Source organism: Gymnodraco acuticeps, unplaced genomic scaffold (assembly GCF_902827175.1).
Source record: "Gymnodraco acuticeps unplaced genomic scaffold, fGymAcu1.1, whole genome shotgun sequence".
Taxonomy (NCBI): Eukaryota; Metazoa; Chordata; class Actinopteri; order Perciformes; family Bathydraconidae; genus Gymnodraco; species Gymnodraco acuticeps.
This window is the reverse complement of record NW_022989768.1, coordinates 4,831,362-4,851,481: the sequence shown is the minus strand read 5'-3', so window position 1 is coordinate 4,851,481 and position 20,120 is coordinate 4,831,362. Positions and strand designations below refer to the sequence as shown.

General features: G+C 39.8%; 1 protein-coding gene across 3 annotated transcripts in view; it reads right to left on the bottom strand.

The window, feature by feature from the left end:
• Window positions 1–20,120, bottom strand: part of mettl15 (methyltransferase like 15) — a 52,207-nt gene that overhangs the window by 3,683 nt on the left and 28,404 nt on the right. For 2 of the 3 annotated variants that reach the window (XM_034217135.1, XM_034217144.1), the window contains exons 4-6: window positions 19,286–19,477; window positions 18,016–18,194; window positions 8,018–9,516 (exon numbers count right to left, since the gene is read on the bottom strand). In XM_034217135.1, coding sequence (XP_034073026.1) covers window positions 9,092–9,516; window positions 18,016–18,194; window positions 19,286–19,477 — 796 coding nt within the window. In that variant the 3' untranslated portion in view covers window positions 8,018–9,091. Of the gene's footprint in view, window positions 1–8,017; window positions 9,517–18,015; window positions 18,195–19,285; window positions 19,478–20,120 lie in introns of those variants that run through there. The other variant, XM_034217148.1, reaches the window with a different exon arrangement.

Genomic DNA, 20,120 nt, shown 5'->3' with positions numbered 1-20,120 from the left:
GAATGGTTGCAGTGCCAGGTACCACTGGGTAATCCTTCCATTGGTATCCTTCATCCTTCCCATCCACTGAAGCGCTTTATGATCAGTCTCCAGGGTGAATTCTCTACCCAGGAGGTAATACCGGAGAGAGTCGAGGGCCCATTTGATAGCCAGTGCCTCCTTTTCCACGGTTGAATACCTGACCTCCCTGGGGAACAGTTTCCGGCTGATGTAGGCCACTGGATGGCGGTCGTCTGATGACCCCTGGAGAAGCACAGCACCCAGACCCCTATCAGAAGCATCCGTTTGCAAGATAAAATGTTCATCAAAGTTTGGACTGTAAAGAACAGGTTTCTTACTCAATGATCCCTGGATGTCGTGAAAAGCTGCCAAGGACTCCTCTGTCCACTGTATCTGATTTGAAGACCGGGATCCAGTCTGGTCTGTGAGTAGAGCTGCCCTGGCAGAGAATTGTGGTACAAAGCGGTGGTAGAAGCCTGCCATGCCCAGAAAAGATCGGAGCTGCTTCCTTGTGTGTGGCACAGGACATGACTCGATGGCCTGAATCTTGCTGACCCGCGGCCGTATCACACCGCGTCCAATGATGTGGCCCAGGTACTCCGTCTCTGCAGCGGCAAAGACGCACTTCGATGGATTGATAGTCAGCCCCGCAGAGTAGAGGCGATCCAAGACAGTGGGCAGATGTTCCATGTGCTCCTCCCAGGTGGAGCTGTAAATGACAATGTCATCCAGATATGCTCCAGCAAAACCAGATAAATCACAAAGTACCTGATCCATAAGCCTCTGGAAAGTCGCTGGAGCACCATGCAGCCCAAATGGCATGACCGTGAACTGGAAAAGACCCAATGGTTTCCTAAAGGCTGTCAGCTCCCTGGACCGCTCAGTCAGTGGAGGGAATCAAACAGAGAAATTGAGAAATTGAGTTCAGGTACCTAAAATCAATACAAAACCTAAGACTGCCATCCTTCTTTGGCACAAGGACCACTGGGTTGCACCACTCGCTTTTCGAAATCTCAATGATCCCCAGGGACAGCATCAGATCGACCTCCTTTTTCAGTGACGCCAGCAGGCGTTCCGGAATCCTGTAACCCAGCCGTTTCACAGAAGCACCTTCTCTAACCACAATGTCATGCTCAACAATATCTGTTCTCCCAGGATTCTCCTGAAATAATTCTGACCTACAGATTGTCCTCACCTGAAGCTGTTTGTCTTCTGAGAGGTGGCTGAGGTCATGGCTCACCGTAGCCCCCCCCTGGAGATAGGTATTGCTCCTCCACTTCCTCTTGCACATCCCTGATGAGCATCACTCTTGCTTCTTGTTCGGGTCGAGGCACCCACTCTTTCAAGAGATTTATATGTAGTACTCTACTGGAGCGTGGCTTCCCAGGGGTCGATACCTCATATGTTGTGGGCCCGAGTTGCTTCTTGATCTCAAATGGTCCCTGCCACTTTGCCAACAGCTTGCTGTTATCACTTGGGAGGAGAACTAGTACCTTTTGTCCTGGGTTGAAGGATCTTTGCCGAGCTGACCGATCATACTAGGACTTCTGCTGTTGCTGGGCCACTGCCATGTGAGATTGGGCAAGCTGACTCATTTTCTCCAATCGATCTCTCATCTGAACAACATAGGATACAATGTTAACAGAACCCTCCCTCGCCTTGTTTCCCTCCCAAATCTCCCTCAACAGTGAGAGAGGTCCTCGTACTTCATGTCCATACAAAAGTTCAAATGGAGAGAAACCAGTGGAGGCTTGGGGTACTTCTCTATAAGCAAAGAGGAGGTATGGCAGCCACTGGTCCCAGTCTGTGCCACTGTTGTTGACAAACTTCCGTAGCATCTGCTTCAGGGTTTGGTTGAAACGCTCAGTCAATCCATCAGTTTGGGGATGATATGGTGTGGTCCTCAGGCTCCGAATACCCAGCAAGTGATACACCTGTTTCAGCAGAGTGGACATGAAGTTAGTTCCCTGATCAGTTAATATTTCATGAGGGAAACCTACTCTTGAAAATAACTGAACCAAACAGAAAGCAACTGATTTTGCTTTTATGGATTTCAATGGAAAAACTTCTGGGTACTTTGTGGCGTAATCTGTTATGACCAGCATGTACCGGTTTCCCCCCTTGCTCCTCTCAACAAGACCAACAATGTCCATCCCAAGGCGCTCAAATGGGGTGCCAATGATGGGTAAAGGCTGGAGGGGAGCTCTGGAGGGGGTTCTAGCAGATGTTATTTGGCACTGAGGACAACTTCTGCAGAATTGAGTGACCTCTCTTCGCAGGCCAGGCCAGTGAAAATACCGTTGGATGCGAGCTATGGTTTTATGCTTACCCAGGTGGCCAGCCCAGGGAATAGAGTGCCCCAAAGAGAGAATGTTGTATCTAACTGCTTGGGGAACCACTAGCTGCAACACCGACCCCTGCTGACGGTCGAGAATGCCATTTTTCAGAACATACTCGTCTTCGTTGAAGTCCAGCTCAGCCCCTGGCTCTTTTTCCTTCGCAGTCTGAAAAAGAGAATCTAGGGATAGATCAGCTTTCTGCATTTCCATGATATTGGCTGGCATTTGAAACTGTAAGGATAAATCTGGCTCAGTGCTGGATGGTGGGTTCACAACTGTGTGTTGGAACTTTTCCTGCCTCCTCTGTCTGCGAGTTTTCCGAGGTCTCCCGGATGTTGTGTCAAGCTCCTGATTGAAAAAAGGTAAAGCACTAAGAGTCTCAGAGTGCTCATTTGGTGATTTTGCCTGTGCTCTAGTAACTACAACATTACATTTTTGGCTTTGCTTCCCCTCCAACAAATCAAAAAGCACTGGAAGATCTCGCCCCAGCACCGCTGGATAAGGCAAGTTATCCACAACCCCAATGTTCAAGAGGTAAGTTTGACCCTCTACTTTTATGTACATGTCAGCTGTTGAATAGCTTTTCTCATCTCCATGCACACAACAGATTGGGATCGTGTCTCTTGTGCTAATAATGTTGGGTGGTACAAACTTCCGGTGTACAAGAGTCTGACTACTCCCAGAATCCAGCAAGGCCTTGATAATCTGTCCATTAACTTCTATAAGTGTCATCTTAATAGACTGGTCATCCTTACGCACATGCTCAATATGAGGGCGAGGCACAAAGCACATTTGTGTCATTTTGGCTGCATTTTGGGGGCACATAGGTTTTATATGGCCTATTCCACAGAGATAACAAATTGGCTTTTTACCAAGAGGTTTAAATGGGCCGCTAGCTGACTGCTTTTCCCACATGGGAGGCTTACCCACACCGGAGGGTGCCTCCTGATCGTACTGGTTTGTGTCGATCCTTTGAACTCCATGAGTTATAGCTCCATTGTTGTCCTTTATTACGGGCAGCAACAAAGACATCAGCCAGTCCAGCAGCCTCCATCGCCAATCCTGGGTCACGCTCTCGGATCCAGACTTGAAGCTCAGGGGACAACATTCTCAAATATTGCTCTAGTATGATTATTTCACCAATTTCATGTATGGATTTACCTTTTGGTTGGATCCATTTCCCATAAAGTTCCTTGAGTCTTACATACAACTCCTTGGGGCTCTCGTCAGGGTTAAACTCCAAGGAACGAAATATTTGCCTGTAGGTCTGAGGGTTGATGTCATACTTAGAAAGAATAGCAGATTTTACTTGGTCATAGTCAAGGGAATCATCAATATCCATATGCACATAAGCACCTCTAGCTTTGCCAGTAAGCAATGGTAACAAGTGAAAAACCCAATCTGCTTTCTGCCACCGGCATGCTATAGCAATCCGTTCAAATGTAATCAGAAAGTGTTCAATGTTATTATTGTCCGTTAATCTTTCCATTCTGGGCTCATGGTGTGTGCGAGACTGACCTGCAAGGTTTGGATGGGCAGCCATGGTAAAAAACTCAGCTTGCACCTGAGGATGAGTGGTGGATGGTAAGACTTCCACCTCTGATGGATCAGGGTCTGCGGACAGAGAATCTGGTACTGGAGATGTTCTGGCCTGAACTTCTAACTGCAAAAGCTGAAACTGTTGTTGCATTGTTTCAAAACGCTGTTCCTGTCTTGTAGTTATTTCGCTCTGCTTTGCCGCTTGAGCCTCCGTCTGCCCCATATGAGCCTGAAGCAGGGCCACCAGGTCCGACATGGATGGCTCCTTACCTTCACCCTTAGTGCTTTCTACCACTCCAGAGGCCCCATTGTCCTCCTCTTCACTACTGGCTTGCTTCTCCTGGACATTTGAAAGGCTTGTCGGTCCTCCCGGTTTCCTTGTAATTCTCCCTCCACGCTGCATCTTTTTAAAGAAAAGAAAGTGAAAAAAAACACCTGTGTCCTCCACTGAATGATCCCACCACTGCCACCAATTGTCAGGGAGCAAGCAGTAAGGCAACAGGACACAGGAGTGGTTTAAATAAACTAGGGCTTTTATTTACCCCAAAAGTCCACAAGAACATCATACAATAACTAGGCCTATAAAAGAGGTCAACAGAAAATACCTCAAAGGCACATAACAGGTGTTAACTCAACAAAACTGACCTGCTACAATGAAAAACCAAGGAACCTATATAGGGGCTTGGCCAAACCAAGTTGAACCCAAGAGATAATTAATAGTCACATTATACACAAAGGACACTGACAAAACCCAAATCCCCCCTTTGACATGGAAGCAGGTGGTTTGTCCCAATCTGTCCCAATTGGCTCCTTGCAGTATTTATGATCCCTCAGCGCTCGGCCACGCCCTTTGCTGAACCAGGAAGTAACCTCCCCCAATGGACATGGTAACTCAAGAGACAAAGCATGTAATTAATACAAACAAATACTTGTGTATTAGCTGTGCTAAAATGTTTGAAGTAATGTCAGATTACAATCAAATAAAGAGTTTACCATCTAGAGTAAATGTGTGGTGTTAATTGGCATGTTTTATTGTAGCTGCACTGAAGCAAAACTACTGAAGATGAGGATGCAGTGTAGTTGGTTTACCCTGTGTGGCTGTGGCCATCACAGAAACAATCAAATAATGTTCAATGTCAACGTTTTATTTTCATTGGTAGTTTTTCTTACCTTTTACAAGTTTCAACTCAGTGGGACTAATGGCATTTCATGTTTCCCTCAATCCTTTTCAAATCTGGCTTGTATCATGGCGACACTTCAGTTGCCCTCAACTCATTCAACAGTATGTAAGTTCTTAAAAATGTAAATCCTAACTCTGGATATTTATTTTACATTTTCAGTTTGTAACATGTTAGCTCTTTTAGCTTTACACTTAACTGTCCCTGCTGTGATGACAAAGTGATTCAAGTCATGGAAGTCACTAACTTTGCCTCATTACAAGTTATCTGGCCCTGTGCAGTTTAAGGTGTGCCACCTAAATTAGAGATTGGCTCTAACAAATGTTGAGACAATGATAAGCACATATGATGTAAAATGATTCAAATAAAAAAAAGAGATGTGAGTATGAGCCACACATGTAGACAGTGAGGTGCAATTTGTGAATCACTAGTGGGCCACTCCTGATTCATAATCCTTTAGTGTAATTTTTTCGGGTTATAGTGAGTCTGTGAAAGATTGAGGCTTGAATCAAACATCCTGTGCTGACGTACTGAGCTCACACTATCCAGATTCATTTATCGTACCTCTGTGCTCCTCAGCCTGTGGAAAAGCAAACCTACCAACCAATGTGCAGTGCAAATCTTTAAAACCAAAATAAAAACACCATTGTTGTGTGCTCTTTTGTTGCAATTGATAATTGTAGGTATCAAGTGAAAACATTAATCTTGTCTTCATGTTTGTTAGCAGCAGGTTAGATTATGTTGATAGTGTCTGCCTGCAGCTTCAGAGACGTGATTCAACCACAGTAGCTATTAGTTACGCATCTGGTAGTCAATTTATGGATTGATCCAAGTCTACAATAATAGCTTCGTTTTACAGCATATTTACTGTTATCTGAGGTAACTGTTTCCATGGCGATTGAGAATTTGCAGTCGTAGATAACAGTAATTTATATTACTGATGTTCCCGTCTTATCATCTCCTGCATCGAGCAACAAACATCAGTTGTTAAAGAAAAAAAACAAATTGAAACCATGTATTTTGGTACATGTACATTACATTTTCTAGCCTGACACTATATCTGCAATTGCTTGCAAGACTGTAATAATCCCTGTCTCAACAGTGGATAATGGTTATTTGAGCTTCAACTGATATGACCCCTTATCAGATGCTTATATCTGAGACCTTATGTTACAAAAACACAAATATCGGGGCAAAACATTTGACATTTATCCATGACATCACCATACCCATACCCATAGAACTACCATAATGTTAAACACAGTAGATGAGGTATTATGTCAATAAGAAAATAAGAAGTAAAAATTCTGCTTTCAAAATGTTATGTTGAGTTAAGTACAGGGTTCTATATTAAATTTTAGTCTTCAAAAGTAAGTAGTAAAGTTCCCTGTCATATTGAGTACAGAGTAGCAGAACATGGACATATTTAAGAATAGTGCGAGTAACTCACACTTATACTTCCACAAATGTATCACAGCATCACTCATGATGGACAGTTTAAAAATTGAAAACCAAAGATATCTTCTTTGGCGCCTACATTACCCACAATGCAACTGAACTACTATAATGCTACATGCTAGTACTTATGTTGCCTCCAACTGCATTAGCAGTCTCATCTCAAGGAGAGAGATGAAAGGCAGGCTACACAGGTCTCACTTCTTTATAACTCCACCGCACCACCTGATGTAAATCATACATTTTATTCAAATGACATCACTAATTAAAATTAAACATGGCGATTTCCTTAACCCTAACCCTGGGTGACTGCTAAGTGCTAAAGCCTGAACCTTCTACTCACTGGGCGACCATCCTTTACACAACTTGAGGAGCAGTGAAGTTTGAGTAAGAGAACTAAGGTGGCCTTCAGTAAAGGCTGTAGAGACAGAGCTTGGTTTGTCCACTCTGAATTACCGTAGAAACATCACGGTGCAAAATGGTGGACTGATGATACACTAATGAAAACATAGTAATTAGTATTGTATTAATTGTATGCAAATAGATCCCTCTTAAATACAAGAGACTGTCATCCTTAAACATCATGAGTTAATAACTAACCACATGAAGTATAACATATTTCTACAAAATCAGACATTGAGACAACCTTGCTTTTAGTGAAGTACATGGGGTGAATACTATGTCTCTATAATGTGTAGATGCTGAGTTACTGTTCAGAAGATTGTATTAAAAAAACAAGCACCCACCCACACATCAACATGACAACAGGACTTCTTGCACAGCAGGGAAAATGGTGGCAGTACAAAAGACCACTTACTGAGGATGAACCTTTGAACACTTAAAAAAGTTGAAATCTCTCCCCCTTTTCTTTATTCTTTTCTATTTATATGAACACTTTTACGCATCAGTATGAGATGAAATCGTGAGTAACATTTTCTTACCATAAATGGTAAACAGTGTGATTCAGTAAATATATTAAGGAAATAAAATGGGAGCAAAGCAGCCAACAGATAACATTTCATGACACGTTCACTTATGTCAAAAGGGAGGGTTAACAAACTCACGATATGGCATTATTTAATAATAAAAATAAACTGCATATCATTTTAGACACAGTTAAATGTTACTTGCGCCATTTAGTTTCCAAGGTAACGAAAAGGGTATATTTAGAGTGCACTAAACTGAGAAAGAAAAAAAAGTGTTAATAATCTTGATGGAGCAATTACAATTAGTCAAAGTCAAATAGTAAAGATCAAAACACCTCATCTGCTTACGAATGAAGGTGAGAGAATGCTCAGAAACAACCAACCAGCTCATTCAGCACCACTTCTGACACTTGCGTCATTCAGTATTTAGTGGCATTACTGATTCATACGATACAGTAGAGGTTTCACTTGAGCGAATCATCAAGGGAGGTTCAGGGAAAATACAGACGTCAATGAGAAAAGGTGTTTCTTTTTTTATATGTTGAGATATATAGCTGCAATAAACGCCTTATACTCTGTCAGCAATTCAAGAAAAGTTTATTTATTTAAATGGAAAACAGAAAGCTTTAATTCGTACAGGATCCTAACAGTGAGGATCAAACCATAGTGTTGCAATGAAGCGGGGTAAAATGTCCAACATTTTACAATACAAAAAGCAAACAAAAAGATTAAATACTTTCACTCTGGTAAAAAAAAACATCAATTTTTAACCAGCTTTCACACAATGTGTGGTTTTCAGTCGAGTTTCGAGCTAAAGGAAGGTGAGAGAAAGATGGACCAGCGCAATTGGAGTTTGGAAGTGGCAACCTAAAGTTTTTTCTTCTCGAAGCAAAACTTTAAGTACATACTTTATATTATATTAAACTGTAGACATTATCATCCCTTCTAATTAATAATCTATCTTCATTTATTTTATTATTGGAAGTTCACTTCTTGACCTTAATTAATCTTAGATCAAAGGTAAATTTATTAGCTTTCAAAGCTCTCAATCACATGTTACAGTCTTCATAGAGTGAATGGATTGGTGTCGTTGTGTGAGCTAAATGTCGAACAATGCTATATTACATGACCAAAGTTTCCAGATGACACCTTAACCAGCTCCAAGCACTTATTGAAGACAGTGAGATGAAAATGAAACCACCTGCCCCAATTTGGAAAGTCCAGTTTTCTAAGCACACAAGTTGTTGTCACTGCTCACCTCTGTAGACACATGGTCCCACCAATTATTTCTTTCACCTGCCAATACAAACAAAAATCTGGGCTCAAACCCCGAGTCATATTGTTTGTCAGAATCATTCTCTCTCTTATCCAGAGTTCATCCATCACTATGCAGAGCCTTAACCAACCATTGTTGTTGATGGCATACAACCCTCAATGGCTTTCCACCACTTTAATTGTGATAGTTGAAACAGAAAAAATCCAAAATTTGCAGTCAAGACAAAAAGAAGGCAGCAGACAAATATAGTTGCATTTGCACCCTTTGCTTAACCTCCTTACGTGTTAATTGTTAAAACAAAATCTCTATCTGTATAAAAGTTAAACAATTTAATGAAAAGAGAAAGAATTTAAATTCCCTCATATTTAAAAAAAAATGTTAACGTCTGAGTGCTGCCCTAAGTTTGGCAGAGCGTCCTCGAGGATTCTCATTTACATCGTCCCTTTCTGGGGTAATGACTTTTCTCCGCAGAGGAAGCCAGTAAACCTCTCCACTTTCTCTGTTTGCATCTACCTGTTTTTGCTTCCCACTGCTTTTCTTCCTCGGGCTGAAGTGATCTAGATTGGACAAGTCCTCTCCCTGGAGGTAACGTTTAACCAGTCTGTCTTCTAGTGAGTGAAAAGTGATCACGCAGAGACGTCCTCCAGGTGCCAGTACCGACCGGGCGGCACTCAGTCCTGCGTGAAGTTCGTTCAGCTCATCATTCACAAAGATACGCAGAGCCTGGAAAGTCTTAGTGGCTACGTGTGCAGACCGTTGGAGTCTGTCTTTACGGGCGTAAAGGACAGCTGGAGGAAACGACCCTAGAGACAAAGAGATGGTAAAAGTGAGTGGATCTTGTAAACAGAAGAAATGTTGTTAAGAAGCTTTTACAAGTGTAACAGTTGTAAATATGCAGTGGTGTTTAGTGTTAAATATTTCTTTATCATTTAGTATAATCACACAAATTCTGTGTTTTGTATTTAATAATTCTGTGTTCTTTATTTATTAAACGTTCAATACCTGACTAGGTATAGAATCAGTGGGCGGAACCTCCAGAATTTAGTCAATGTACTCAGGAGATTTTCTTTTTGTGGGGACTACTCCCTTCATATTGTGTCCCTCACGTTTCCTCTTCCCTTTTTGTAAATGTTCCATGTGAGAGGAGTGAGTGTGAGGGATAACAAATGTAATACTAATTTGTTGTATATTGTCAGTGAATAAACGGAGATCGCCTCGACTGTATGCTGGCTCGGGTCTCATCCATCAACAACATCAACACAACGCAGACACCGCTTATCTATGAGAGGCCGTCTAGCTCACAGCTCACACTTGGTCTTACAAACAATATCAGAATCTCACACATACACCATTAAACTCTTTTATACATATTGCTAAACACTTTTACACGCACAATCATACTCTCTTTCACACACTTTTGTCTGGGCCATAAATCAAACTGACTTACATACCAAACTGTATTTTCTTAGAAACACTATTATTCCCACTTACATACCACATCATACTACAATATTATACTCTAGTAGTGTATGCAAGATGGAAAACTTTGTGTGTGAGAGAGAATGATAGTGTATGTGAAAGACAATGCAGGGTTGCGGTCGAATAGTTTGTTTCTCTTAGGAACCTTCCTAACGGAGTGAAATGACCCGGAAGTACCTCACTGGCAGCCATGATAAGTGCCGTTCGAATTCTCTAGATCAGTGTTTCTCAAACTTTTTCATACCAAGGACCACTTAACCAATAAAAAAACACTCGCGGACCACCTAACTCCACAAATATCCAAAATCACATCGTTTTTCTAGAACAGATTACAAATCGCCTGAAAATGGTACAAACAAGTGGCAACATGTGTGATGAAGGTGTTGTGCTGGGCTATATCAAACAATCGAAAGTACAACTTAAGCTCGCTCCATTGCGGAGATATTCCCGCGAGAGTGCGTAAAACTTTAATTTATTAATTTATTTATAATGTGAAATTGTACCAATATACTCACGGACCACTAGGGGGCGCTCACGGACCACCAGTGGTCCGCGGACCACACTTTGAGAAGCACTGTCTAGATGATAAGAAAGGCGGTTTCAAACTAAGAGAAAATGCTGTCCCACAGCCACAGCATTTGCCGTCACACAACATTCGGCCTTCATGGAAACAACCGATTATGACCGAGAAATAATATCATGAAAGTTACGGTGCTTATTAAGCATTTTAAAACGTATGTGGTAAGTTGCCAAAGTGCTTTGTTTTGAACGTTCATCAGTATTATAATCAAAAAGAGAAATATGAATGTTAGTTTTTACTGAAATTATCAGTAAATGTAAGGGAGAGGGTGACGACGAGCATAAGTTGCACTTTCCTTTTTTATTTCAATTCCAACTTTGGTCATGAAGAATATGTTTCTCTGTTGTCCACGTTCATAAAGCATAAAACAACAGCATCAAAGCACGGTGCAGAGGCTCTAGATGAGTTTACAGTAGTCCCTCGTTCTCATCAGAGATTCTTCCTCCCTCACATCACTCAAAACCCACCTGTTCAACACTGCATTCAACCACTGACCACCCCCCTCCCCCCCTATTTTCTGTTTTGTTTATCTCTTTTTGTATTTCTTTGTTATCTATTTTTTTTGTTTTCTCTTGTCTTTCTTTTTTTCTTTTCTTAATTCTCTGTCAAAGCGTCTTTGAGTTTCATGAAAAGCGCTATAAAAGTCCCATGTATTATTATTAAACATCCATGTTGTCCGCTGTATAGAAAACTGTAGTTTCCATAGTTTCCCCACAGCAGCAGACGCACATTCATGACGTCCGCTGGCGCATCATAAACACGTCGGATAGTGAAAGTGCAGTTGGATTCTCTAAAGTACCGCAGTCTCTTCTCCTAAGTCCTTTTGAATTCTCCTATCCACTATCCCTTAACCCCGTGACGTTTCACTCAGAGGTCAAGGAATAGACGATAGGGTTAGACGTTAGGAGCTGATTGTTGGACTATTCGACTGCAACCCTTGTGTTTTTGAGAGCTTATGACAGGAGGACATTGTACTGGTTGTGAGAGAGCATACTTTAAAAGGAAGTCAGGTTGATCCAACAGGAAGCCAGTTTAAATATTCATTCCTTGACTGGTTTACAGCCTTGAAAACAAAGCCTGAAGCTGCTCAGAGCACGGCTACATTTGAGCTGCAATAATAACTTTTGGTAACACTTTATATTAAGGTACACAAATTCACCATCAACTAGTTGATAATTAGCATGCATATTAGCAGTATATTAGCTATTTATTAGTCATTATAAAAACACGTATTAATGCCTTATTCTACATGACCAGATTATACAAGTAATAGGCCATTAGTTGAGAGTTTTTCCTCAATAACCCTCTAATTAGTGCTTATTTATTGCAAGTAAGGAAGTTGTTGTACATGAGTTTTGGTCTTAATATGCTCTGCTCAATATGGGCCTAATAAGACAGTAGTACCTAATTTTGAGTTATTTAGACTTAATTAACACTTAATAGTTTCATGTCTTGTTACATAAGAATAGATCATATTTAATCCAAAAAATATCTATTTGTGATCATACTGTGTGACCTGCTTGTATGTACTTACACTAGGTGTACTGTTCTCTCTATGTGTTGTACTGTCTCAGTGTGAACATAGATTAAACAGCCAAACTCTTTTGAGAGCCAGGGAATGAGCAGCCATGCTCCTTTATTGACTTATTCGCAGTCTACTGACATTCAAACGGAGTGAAACTATACAAAAAGAAGTTACAAGGCACTTAATGATCTCATACATGCAAGTGTAACATACACAGATTAACACTTAGGACCGCTAAGTGTAAACAAGGTAAATATAGCTAATGCTAGCTGTGCAATAAGCATGTATACAGGCTAGTATGGCTAACGCTAGCGTGTATGCTAGCGCGAATGTTAACGCATTTTAACGCAGTTTAAACATCTCCAAATGTCATCACAAACACAATACATGTTACTAATCCTTACAGTCAGTGTAAGTGTTAGGCTTACACTTACAGTCATTACTTTCTGACGGACTTGACCCTTTTACTCTTCAGGTTACACAGGGAAAATTAGTAGTAGTCTACTGCCATTGTGGACGGTGTCCGTCAAACAAAAAACGTAGAGCCAATCAGGAACTGAGAATTTAGACCAACTTCCTTTTCAATCAAACTCACTTCCTTTTCAATCATACTCTCTCACACACATAACTATTCGTATGCACACACCCTATCATTCTGTTTTATACACATACCTATAGTCATTCACATGAACTATTATTACCTCTTATATAAGCTATTATTCGGCCTTTCATTCACTGCTATTCTGTTTTACATATATGACTATTGTTATTAACATGAAATACTATTCCCTCTTACAAAGGTTATTATTCTGTCTTACATACATTGCTTACCGATTACACACATACTACTATCCTCTTTCACATACACTATTATATAATGTTCTATTAGATTATAGTTGTTTGTGAAAGACGATAGTGGTGTGTGTACGAGAGTATGATGGTGCGTTTAAGAGATTTTGTTTTTGTGTTTGAGAGAGAATAGTTATTTATGTATGATAGTATGATAGTAAATGAAGGAATGAATGACAGTACGTTAAAGATGGTATGATGCTGTGTGTGAAAGAGTCTGGTGAGATTCTGATATTGTTTGTAAGACGAAGTATGAGTTGTGAGCTTGACGGCCTCTCATACTTATCGACACCGGTTACACAAGCAACTACAAATACAGTATGCAGTTCAAATGCAGTGACACCCATGTGAGTTTGGTAAAAGACAGATTTTGGAGGGGCAGGAGAGATCATCTGAAGGAGGAGTGAAAAAGCCCATCTGTGTCAAACTTTAACAACCCTCTATGAACACAGTGGGGGACTGCCACACCACTTAACAGCTACCACACTACCAATCCACACCTGAAGTCCTGTGACTCTGAAGGCTCATGTGAACTAATGATTCATATAGGACCTCAACAACCCACAGGTGTTATCAGTATGCGATTAACATTAAAAAAGTTTGGATGTCTTAGATGTCCACAGTCTTAAGAATACAAGAAGCCTCTTAAATGAATGCAACTGAGTACTGGACTGTATTTAGTGGCAGAGGTCCTTCACCTAATCATCTCTAATGATACTATACAGTAAGTATAAACTTATTGTAGCTGAACACAAGAGAGAGGAACACCTCGCCACTTAATAAAATGTATTAGTTATATTTTATGATGTATGTACAGTAACTTATACCTTTGTATGAACTCACTTAAGTATTATGAATTCCTTATATTATTAAAGCAAGTAATTTAATCAAGTTACAAAAAAGTGATGAGTAGATTTATCAAGATGTACCACAGAAACATGGATAATTGCTGCTGTGAGCAGTGAAGAGAGAGCTCCAGCAGGATTGATCAGCAGGTCCATCAGAGGATCTGTGAGTATTAGATGGAGGGTGGAGATGGTGTTGATATGGCTGATGTACCACTAAATACCGAGGTAAATGCAGCCAAATGCCTCTAATGGTCCATCAGTCAACTCAACGCCAAGTTTAGGATATATGTTACGGAGCACAAAATGACTAAATCACCACGTCATGATTTCTGTTTAAACATGCCAAAATATTGAGGTTTTTTTCCAGTTATTACCGTCTAGCTGATGCACCAAGTCTTTATTTTTGGAAAATAAAGGTTGAAACGTTTTTCTGTTGAACAACCCGTACCTGCCTTTTTGAAAGGCAGATAACTTTTCATGCAGAACTTTTCATATCCCCTCATTTTTTGAGCACACCTAAAATGGAAAGGCATTGCTAACTGCAGACACGTAGAAAGAAACTGCACTTACAGGCTTGTGCACTTGTTTGCTAAAAAAACATGCAGGGTATAGAATGCATCAGAATTCAAACACAAAAAGGTCCAAAAATGTAGACAATATGTTGGGTTCAAAACGCTAACTGAAAATCTATTAAATAACATTTAAAAAAACATTAACTCTATGTCAATACAACTGAACAGTTTATTTCCACTTTGAGCAGCTCATAATAAAGAGAAATTAGACAATTAGACCTAAAGAAAACCGCAATAAATAGAGACGTGAGTGATGTGGCATTTATCTCCTCCTGCACTAAACAGCCTAAGGTGTGACTCACACTGCAATCGATACGATGCCTGCACAGCAAGGCCCCGCCCTGGCCTCACCAAGCCATGCGCTCTCTCTAATTCATCTTTCAAAGGTCCTACAGACAGATCCATGGAGAAACAAAGAGATTAAGATATGTACATAAAGGGGAGTTAAGAAGGAATCACAACACTGTGAATTTATTACAAGGCACAGTATTTAGAATACAGCTCATGCTGACCCTTTTGTTTTATGTCTCATCTTAATTAGCTATATTTGATGTTTAGGGCAAGCAACAACAAAAGAAGCAGCACAACTACATTCCACAGTAAGATATTTGGACAACAACAGTGTTTGGTGCTTTGGTGTTCCTGGCCCAAACAAAAAGCAGGAGTTTGATCAGAGCAGGTTGAACAGGAAAACATTGACACAACTGGGGTGGAACAACATATAACATGATGTTATTGATCAAGTTGAAATGTTTCAATTTGTGAGGCAAACATCAACTGAAACACTGTGGAGAAAGAAGTAGCATCACTAACAAACGGGAATGTATCAAAACTAAGTGCTTTGTCACACTATACAGTTGCACACTGTCATTTATTTACATGTGGTGCTGATGCTTCATGATGCAGTAACGGCTTGCAGGGGTAGCTGCTGCAGCTGGGGTTAATCTGGGGAGATGCCATTTGACAGGGAGCAGCCTATGCTAGCGTTAGCCAGCCAGCCCTCTGCAATTCCAAAGCTAATTTGATAGCCTCCTCCATTTTGGACTTTACATCTTTTTCCATTCAACAATGCAAGTTTTGGTTTAGAAAAAGATGGAAGATAGAAACTATAGAAGAAGAAGGAGATGAACCTTTATTAATCCCTGAGGAAATTATTTTGTTCTGTTTGTAAAGAAGTTCAACAAGCCAAATATGCCATTGTCACACAAAGTCACATAAATCAGAATATCAAACTACAGATCACCTAATATAAGCTTATTGCAGAGATATTGGTATATAATGCAACTCAACCCATGTAACAACATTCATCACACATCCACACAAATGGGATGGTTTGTGGATATTTGTGGAACTCTGCAACTGGTTGAGTCAATGCATTTTATAGTGGCAGTGAAAGCTGACGTGCTAATGTTGAATTAATTTAAGTAGACCACCAAACGTGTTTTACTGTTGTTGCTCTGGGTTGAAATTAACGTTAAATAGCTTGTGTGTGTGTGTCTCTAAATAATTGCATCCATCTCCTCTCCTCTGGCCACACACACACACAGTTTAGTACAGGGTGATTAGGCCATTTATTGGGTTGTTTTGTTGAATGCATTTGACTGTAATGTAGCTAAATGAAGCTCACTTGACTCTTGCTGTCAGCGTTCAGCAAAGTAAACACACTTTTATTGTAGTTGCATGTGGGGTAGAATTCTGCTTTGCTTTCTGTTTCAGGGTTTAAAGCACTTTGCACAACAACACCACTACGCACTGCTGTGGCTATTTGTAGAACCTTTCTAATCACATCTGTAAAGCATCCGGCAGTGATATCTCACTCATAGTTAAGTGTCAGGAAAGATTGAAGATGATTTACTGAAACAGTCTTTACTAAGTGACTCACAGCTAAGGATAACATCAAAACACCATTGTAGATAAAATAATTCACTTTATAAATATGATACACACTCATCCACCACCCTAACCTTCACACCCCTTCCTCTATCCGTACAACACAAACGTTGCACTGCAATAAACATTGGCACTAAACGAAACGTCACATACGGCAGGATTGTCCAATAACAATGAACTTTGGGGGCACTGGGTTGGTGTTTACAACAGCTGACAACAAATATACATAAATCCCAACTGGAGACAGAACTGAAAAAAAGATTGTGGATTTTCTTGGATTGTGTGAGGATTTTTAAGATCTCTAGAAAGAGATGATGTAGTTGATATTGTATCAACAAATAATTGTACAAAGTGCTGCAAAACACTTACACAATCAGTGAAACAGCCCAACAACATAAACAAATAAGGTTTAATTATTAGGCTCACTCTCTAAATCTCCTAATCTCAAGCATATCTACGTTTACCTTTCTTCACTTACAGATTGCACCAGAAAACCATGTGTCTTGTTGAAGTTTAATATCAGTTTTAACCAGTTCTTGACAGGGAAATAGGCCTATGTATGGTTTTCCATGCATCTGTAAACAAGTAAATTGCTCTGCAATTACATTCTAATAACGAATCAAATAACAAATCCACCTGTTGGATGCTGATACAAGCTATTTTAAGTTCAAATAAACATTATTTGCTGCAGTATTTGTTATTTTCAATTACAAAATTCAATATGAAATGTTTTCTATATAATGATAGATGACTGGTAACCTTAACTGTAAAAAGTACAGTAGGAGAAATGTGACCAAAAGACCTTTCTTTTCTGATGTCTCAATGCCACCAGGCCCCCAAGTGGCTTCCTCCAATTTATCCTGTGACTTAAATGTCTTTCTGCCAGCATCGCTGTCACAATTGTTCATAGATCCCTCTGGAACTTTCTTAAATCAAAACCTCTTGGATTGTTTCAAATAAACATTGCTAGTGACTCGCTTTAATCTTCAAAAAGATCAAGCAGCTGCTCTTACTCACACCTGTTTTCCCAGGGTGACACTGACGCACATACTGCTCCGTGCAATAAGTACTGAAGCACTCACTCGTTCAGCAGCTTGAATGTGGAGGCATACTGCTATAAAAAACAATCATTGAAGACAAACAATGTTATCCTTTCCTAATGCACGAGTGTGTCATGTGTGTGAGCATACGTGGGGGTTTACCTTTGTGTCAGGTGTGTGTGCATATTTGTGAGTCGAGAAATAGTGGAAAAGAAGGGAACAAAAACAAAGCAAAGAGCAATGGGGAAGAAGAGAGAGATTGGTTTCTGTGTGTGAGATATTGTTTGTTTTCAAGGCATTAGCCACATTCTGTCTCGGCTGTGGCTTTGTCTTCGCTCTGTCAAAAGAAGGTGGAAGGTGGGGAAGAAAGGCACCAAAAACAGAGGCAGAAGAAGAGAAGATGACGACTGAGATCACAGTCCTCATAATTTGGAGACAGCCTTAATAACTTCACTTGTGTTTTATTTTCTCATCGCAGCCTCCAGAATGCTGAGGATAATTAATCAGGATTGTGTCTACCTGCCACCACGCTGGCCAGCTGCTGTGTCCGGGTGATGGGGTTGACTCGGCGTGCCTCAACAATAGCTGAAGCTATTTTCCAGGCTTGTCTTTCTTCCCCATATGCAGTGAGGATGGATGCAAGAGCCTGTTGATCTAAGGTATTCACAACGTCAGCAGCGCAGGGCATGTCGGGGTACCTACGCACAAAGAGAAGCCCAATTAAGCTGCTTGACGTCACGTCCTTGCTGACAGCGGCGAATTCTGACAACTCTGAGATACAGCTGAAAACATTTATGGCTGACAGTTATGAATAGAATGATTGTGAGGGGATGAAAAGAGAGATGCAGCCTGTGCAATAGCTTTTAATGAGGTTATTTTAGCTGGTAGATCTGCACATTACGCTGACCTTGTGAAGTGATTCATATATATTTATGAGAAACATTCAATAAACTAAACATTTTAATAAAAATATAATTACACATATATGTCTATCAATATACCTACATACATACATACATACATACATACATACATACATACATACATACATACATACATACATACATACATACATACATACATACATACATACATACATACATACATACATACATACATACATACATACATACATACATACATACATACGTACGTATTATGCACAGACATACATACAGTGTGATAAATCAACCTTCAACATAGAAATTAAATTTAGGATTAGGATTATTGGAATATGCGTATAAAGCCTGGCGAAACTATCTGTTTCAAAATTAAAGTTTATTGAACCATTTAAATGCTACGCACTATGACAAAAACCCAATCATACTTGTTCATAATCATTAAAGATTATATTTTCAGTGTAAATGTAATGATAAAGAAGGAAGGAAAATATTGTGGTCATGGTTAAGGAAAGGTTTGCCCTAATATTTACGAGAAACTTCTGTCAAACGGAAAATGGAAAGCCCATCGTTTAATCAAAATTAATAGTTTTGTCATTTTAATATTCATATGACTTATTTTGCTTTTCACATATTACATATTATTATTTATTTATTGAAAAATGTGCAACGTCCCTTTTTTATAAGCTACTTTACTGACATTGGTGCTCGAATTACTGCTGACGCATTTTCAAGCCACCATTAATTCCGATTTTCCGGCAGAACCCAACATTATTTATTCTATAAATGAAGTCTAGAGTTATTTGTATCCAGTTTTGTTAATGCTGTATTGTTAATGAAATTGAGATCCATCAGCCTGATACAATTGCTGTATTTTGTAAATATATTACCTCTCACAATCCATTCTCATATCCAGGGGCCCATCCTTGCTGAGGGAGAAGCCTCTCTGCGCCTCGTCCATCTGCATGGAGGAGCAGCCAGCATCCAACAGGACAGCATCCACGCTGCCTGGCTCAATGTTCATGTTAGACAACAAGGCTTCAAGCTCGCTAAATTTGCCAAGCAATGGTTTCACACGACCACTGCAGAAAGGATAATGGGGAAAAAAGCATGATTAGACATTTGTATATCAATGCTTATGGCTGCTGTCAAAACACTGGCCTAATTTAAATGCAATGGAAAATAAATGTTACATTTCTTCAGTGATATTTAAACAGCAGAATAAGGGAAAATACGTTTTTATTGCTTGGTTTAACTGGTTGGATAGCTTTTTATTTTTAAATGATTATAGTAAAATAGTTTAAGTAAAGTTTAGGGATTGTGTTGCAAAAAGATAGTTTAGCTGTTTATGATTTCACTGTCAACTCATAACTAGAAAATTCCTTTAAAATTGTTTACAATGTGGAGCAGGGAAATGAGTCTAATACGGTATTGGATTATGTTCCATCATTTAATATAAAAAAGAAAAATATATTAAGCCCCAATTATGATACAAAGACTTGTGTAACAAGATTTAGTCTTGCTGAATTATTCCTTGATGAAGACAGAAGTAATGGAGTTGATAATACAGAGTGGCTCCCTTTCTGTGATAATACAGGGAGAGTGTTTCACAATCTTATACACTTAACTGGGGATTTTACCGACTGGTTTAATATGTAAGTGATGGGAAGAGAGAGATTGCTACTAGATGGGAATGGTAAATGAGTCCCCTCCTCAGTTAATGGC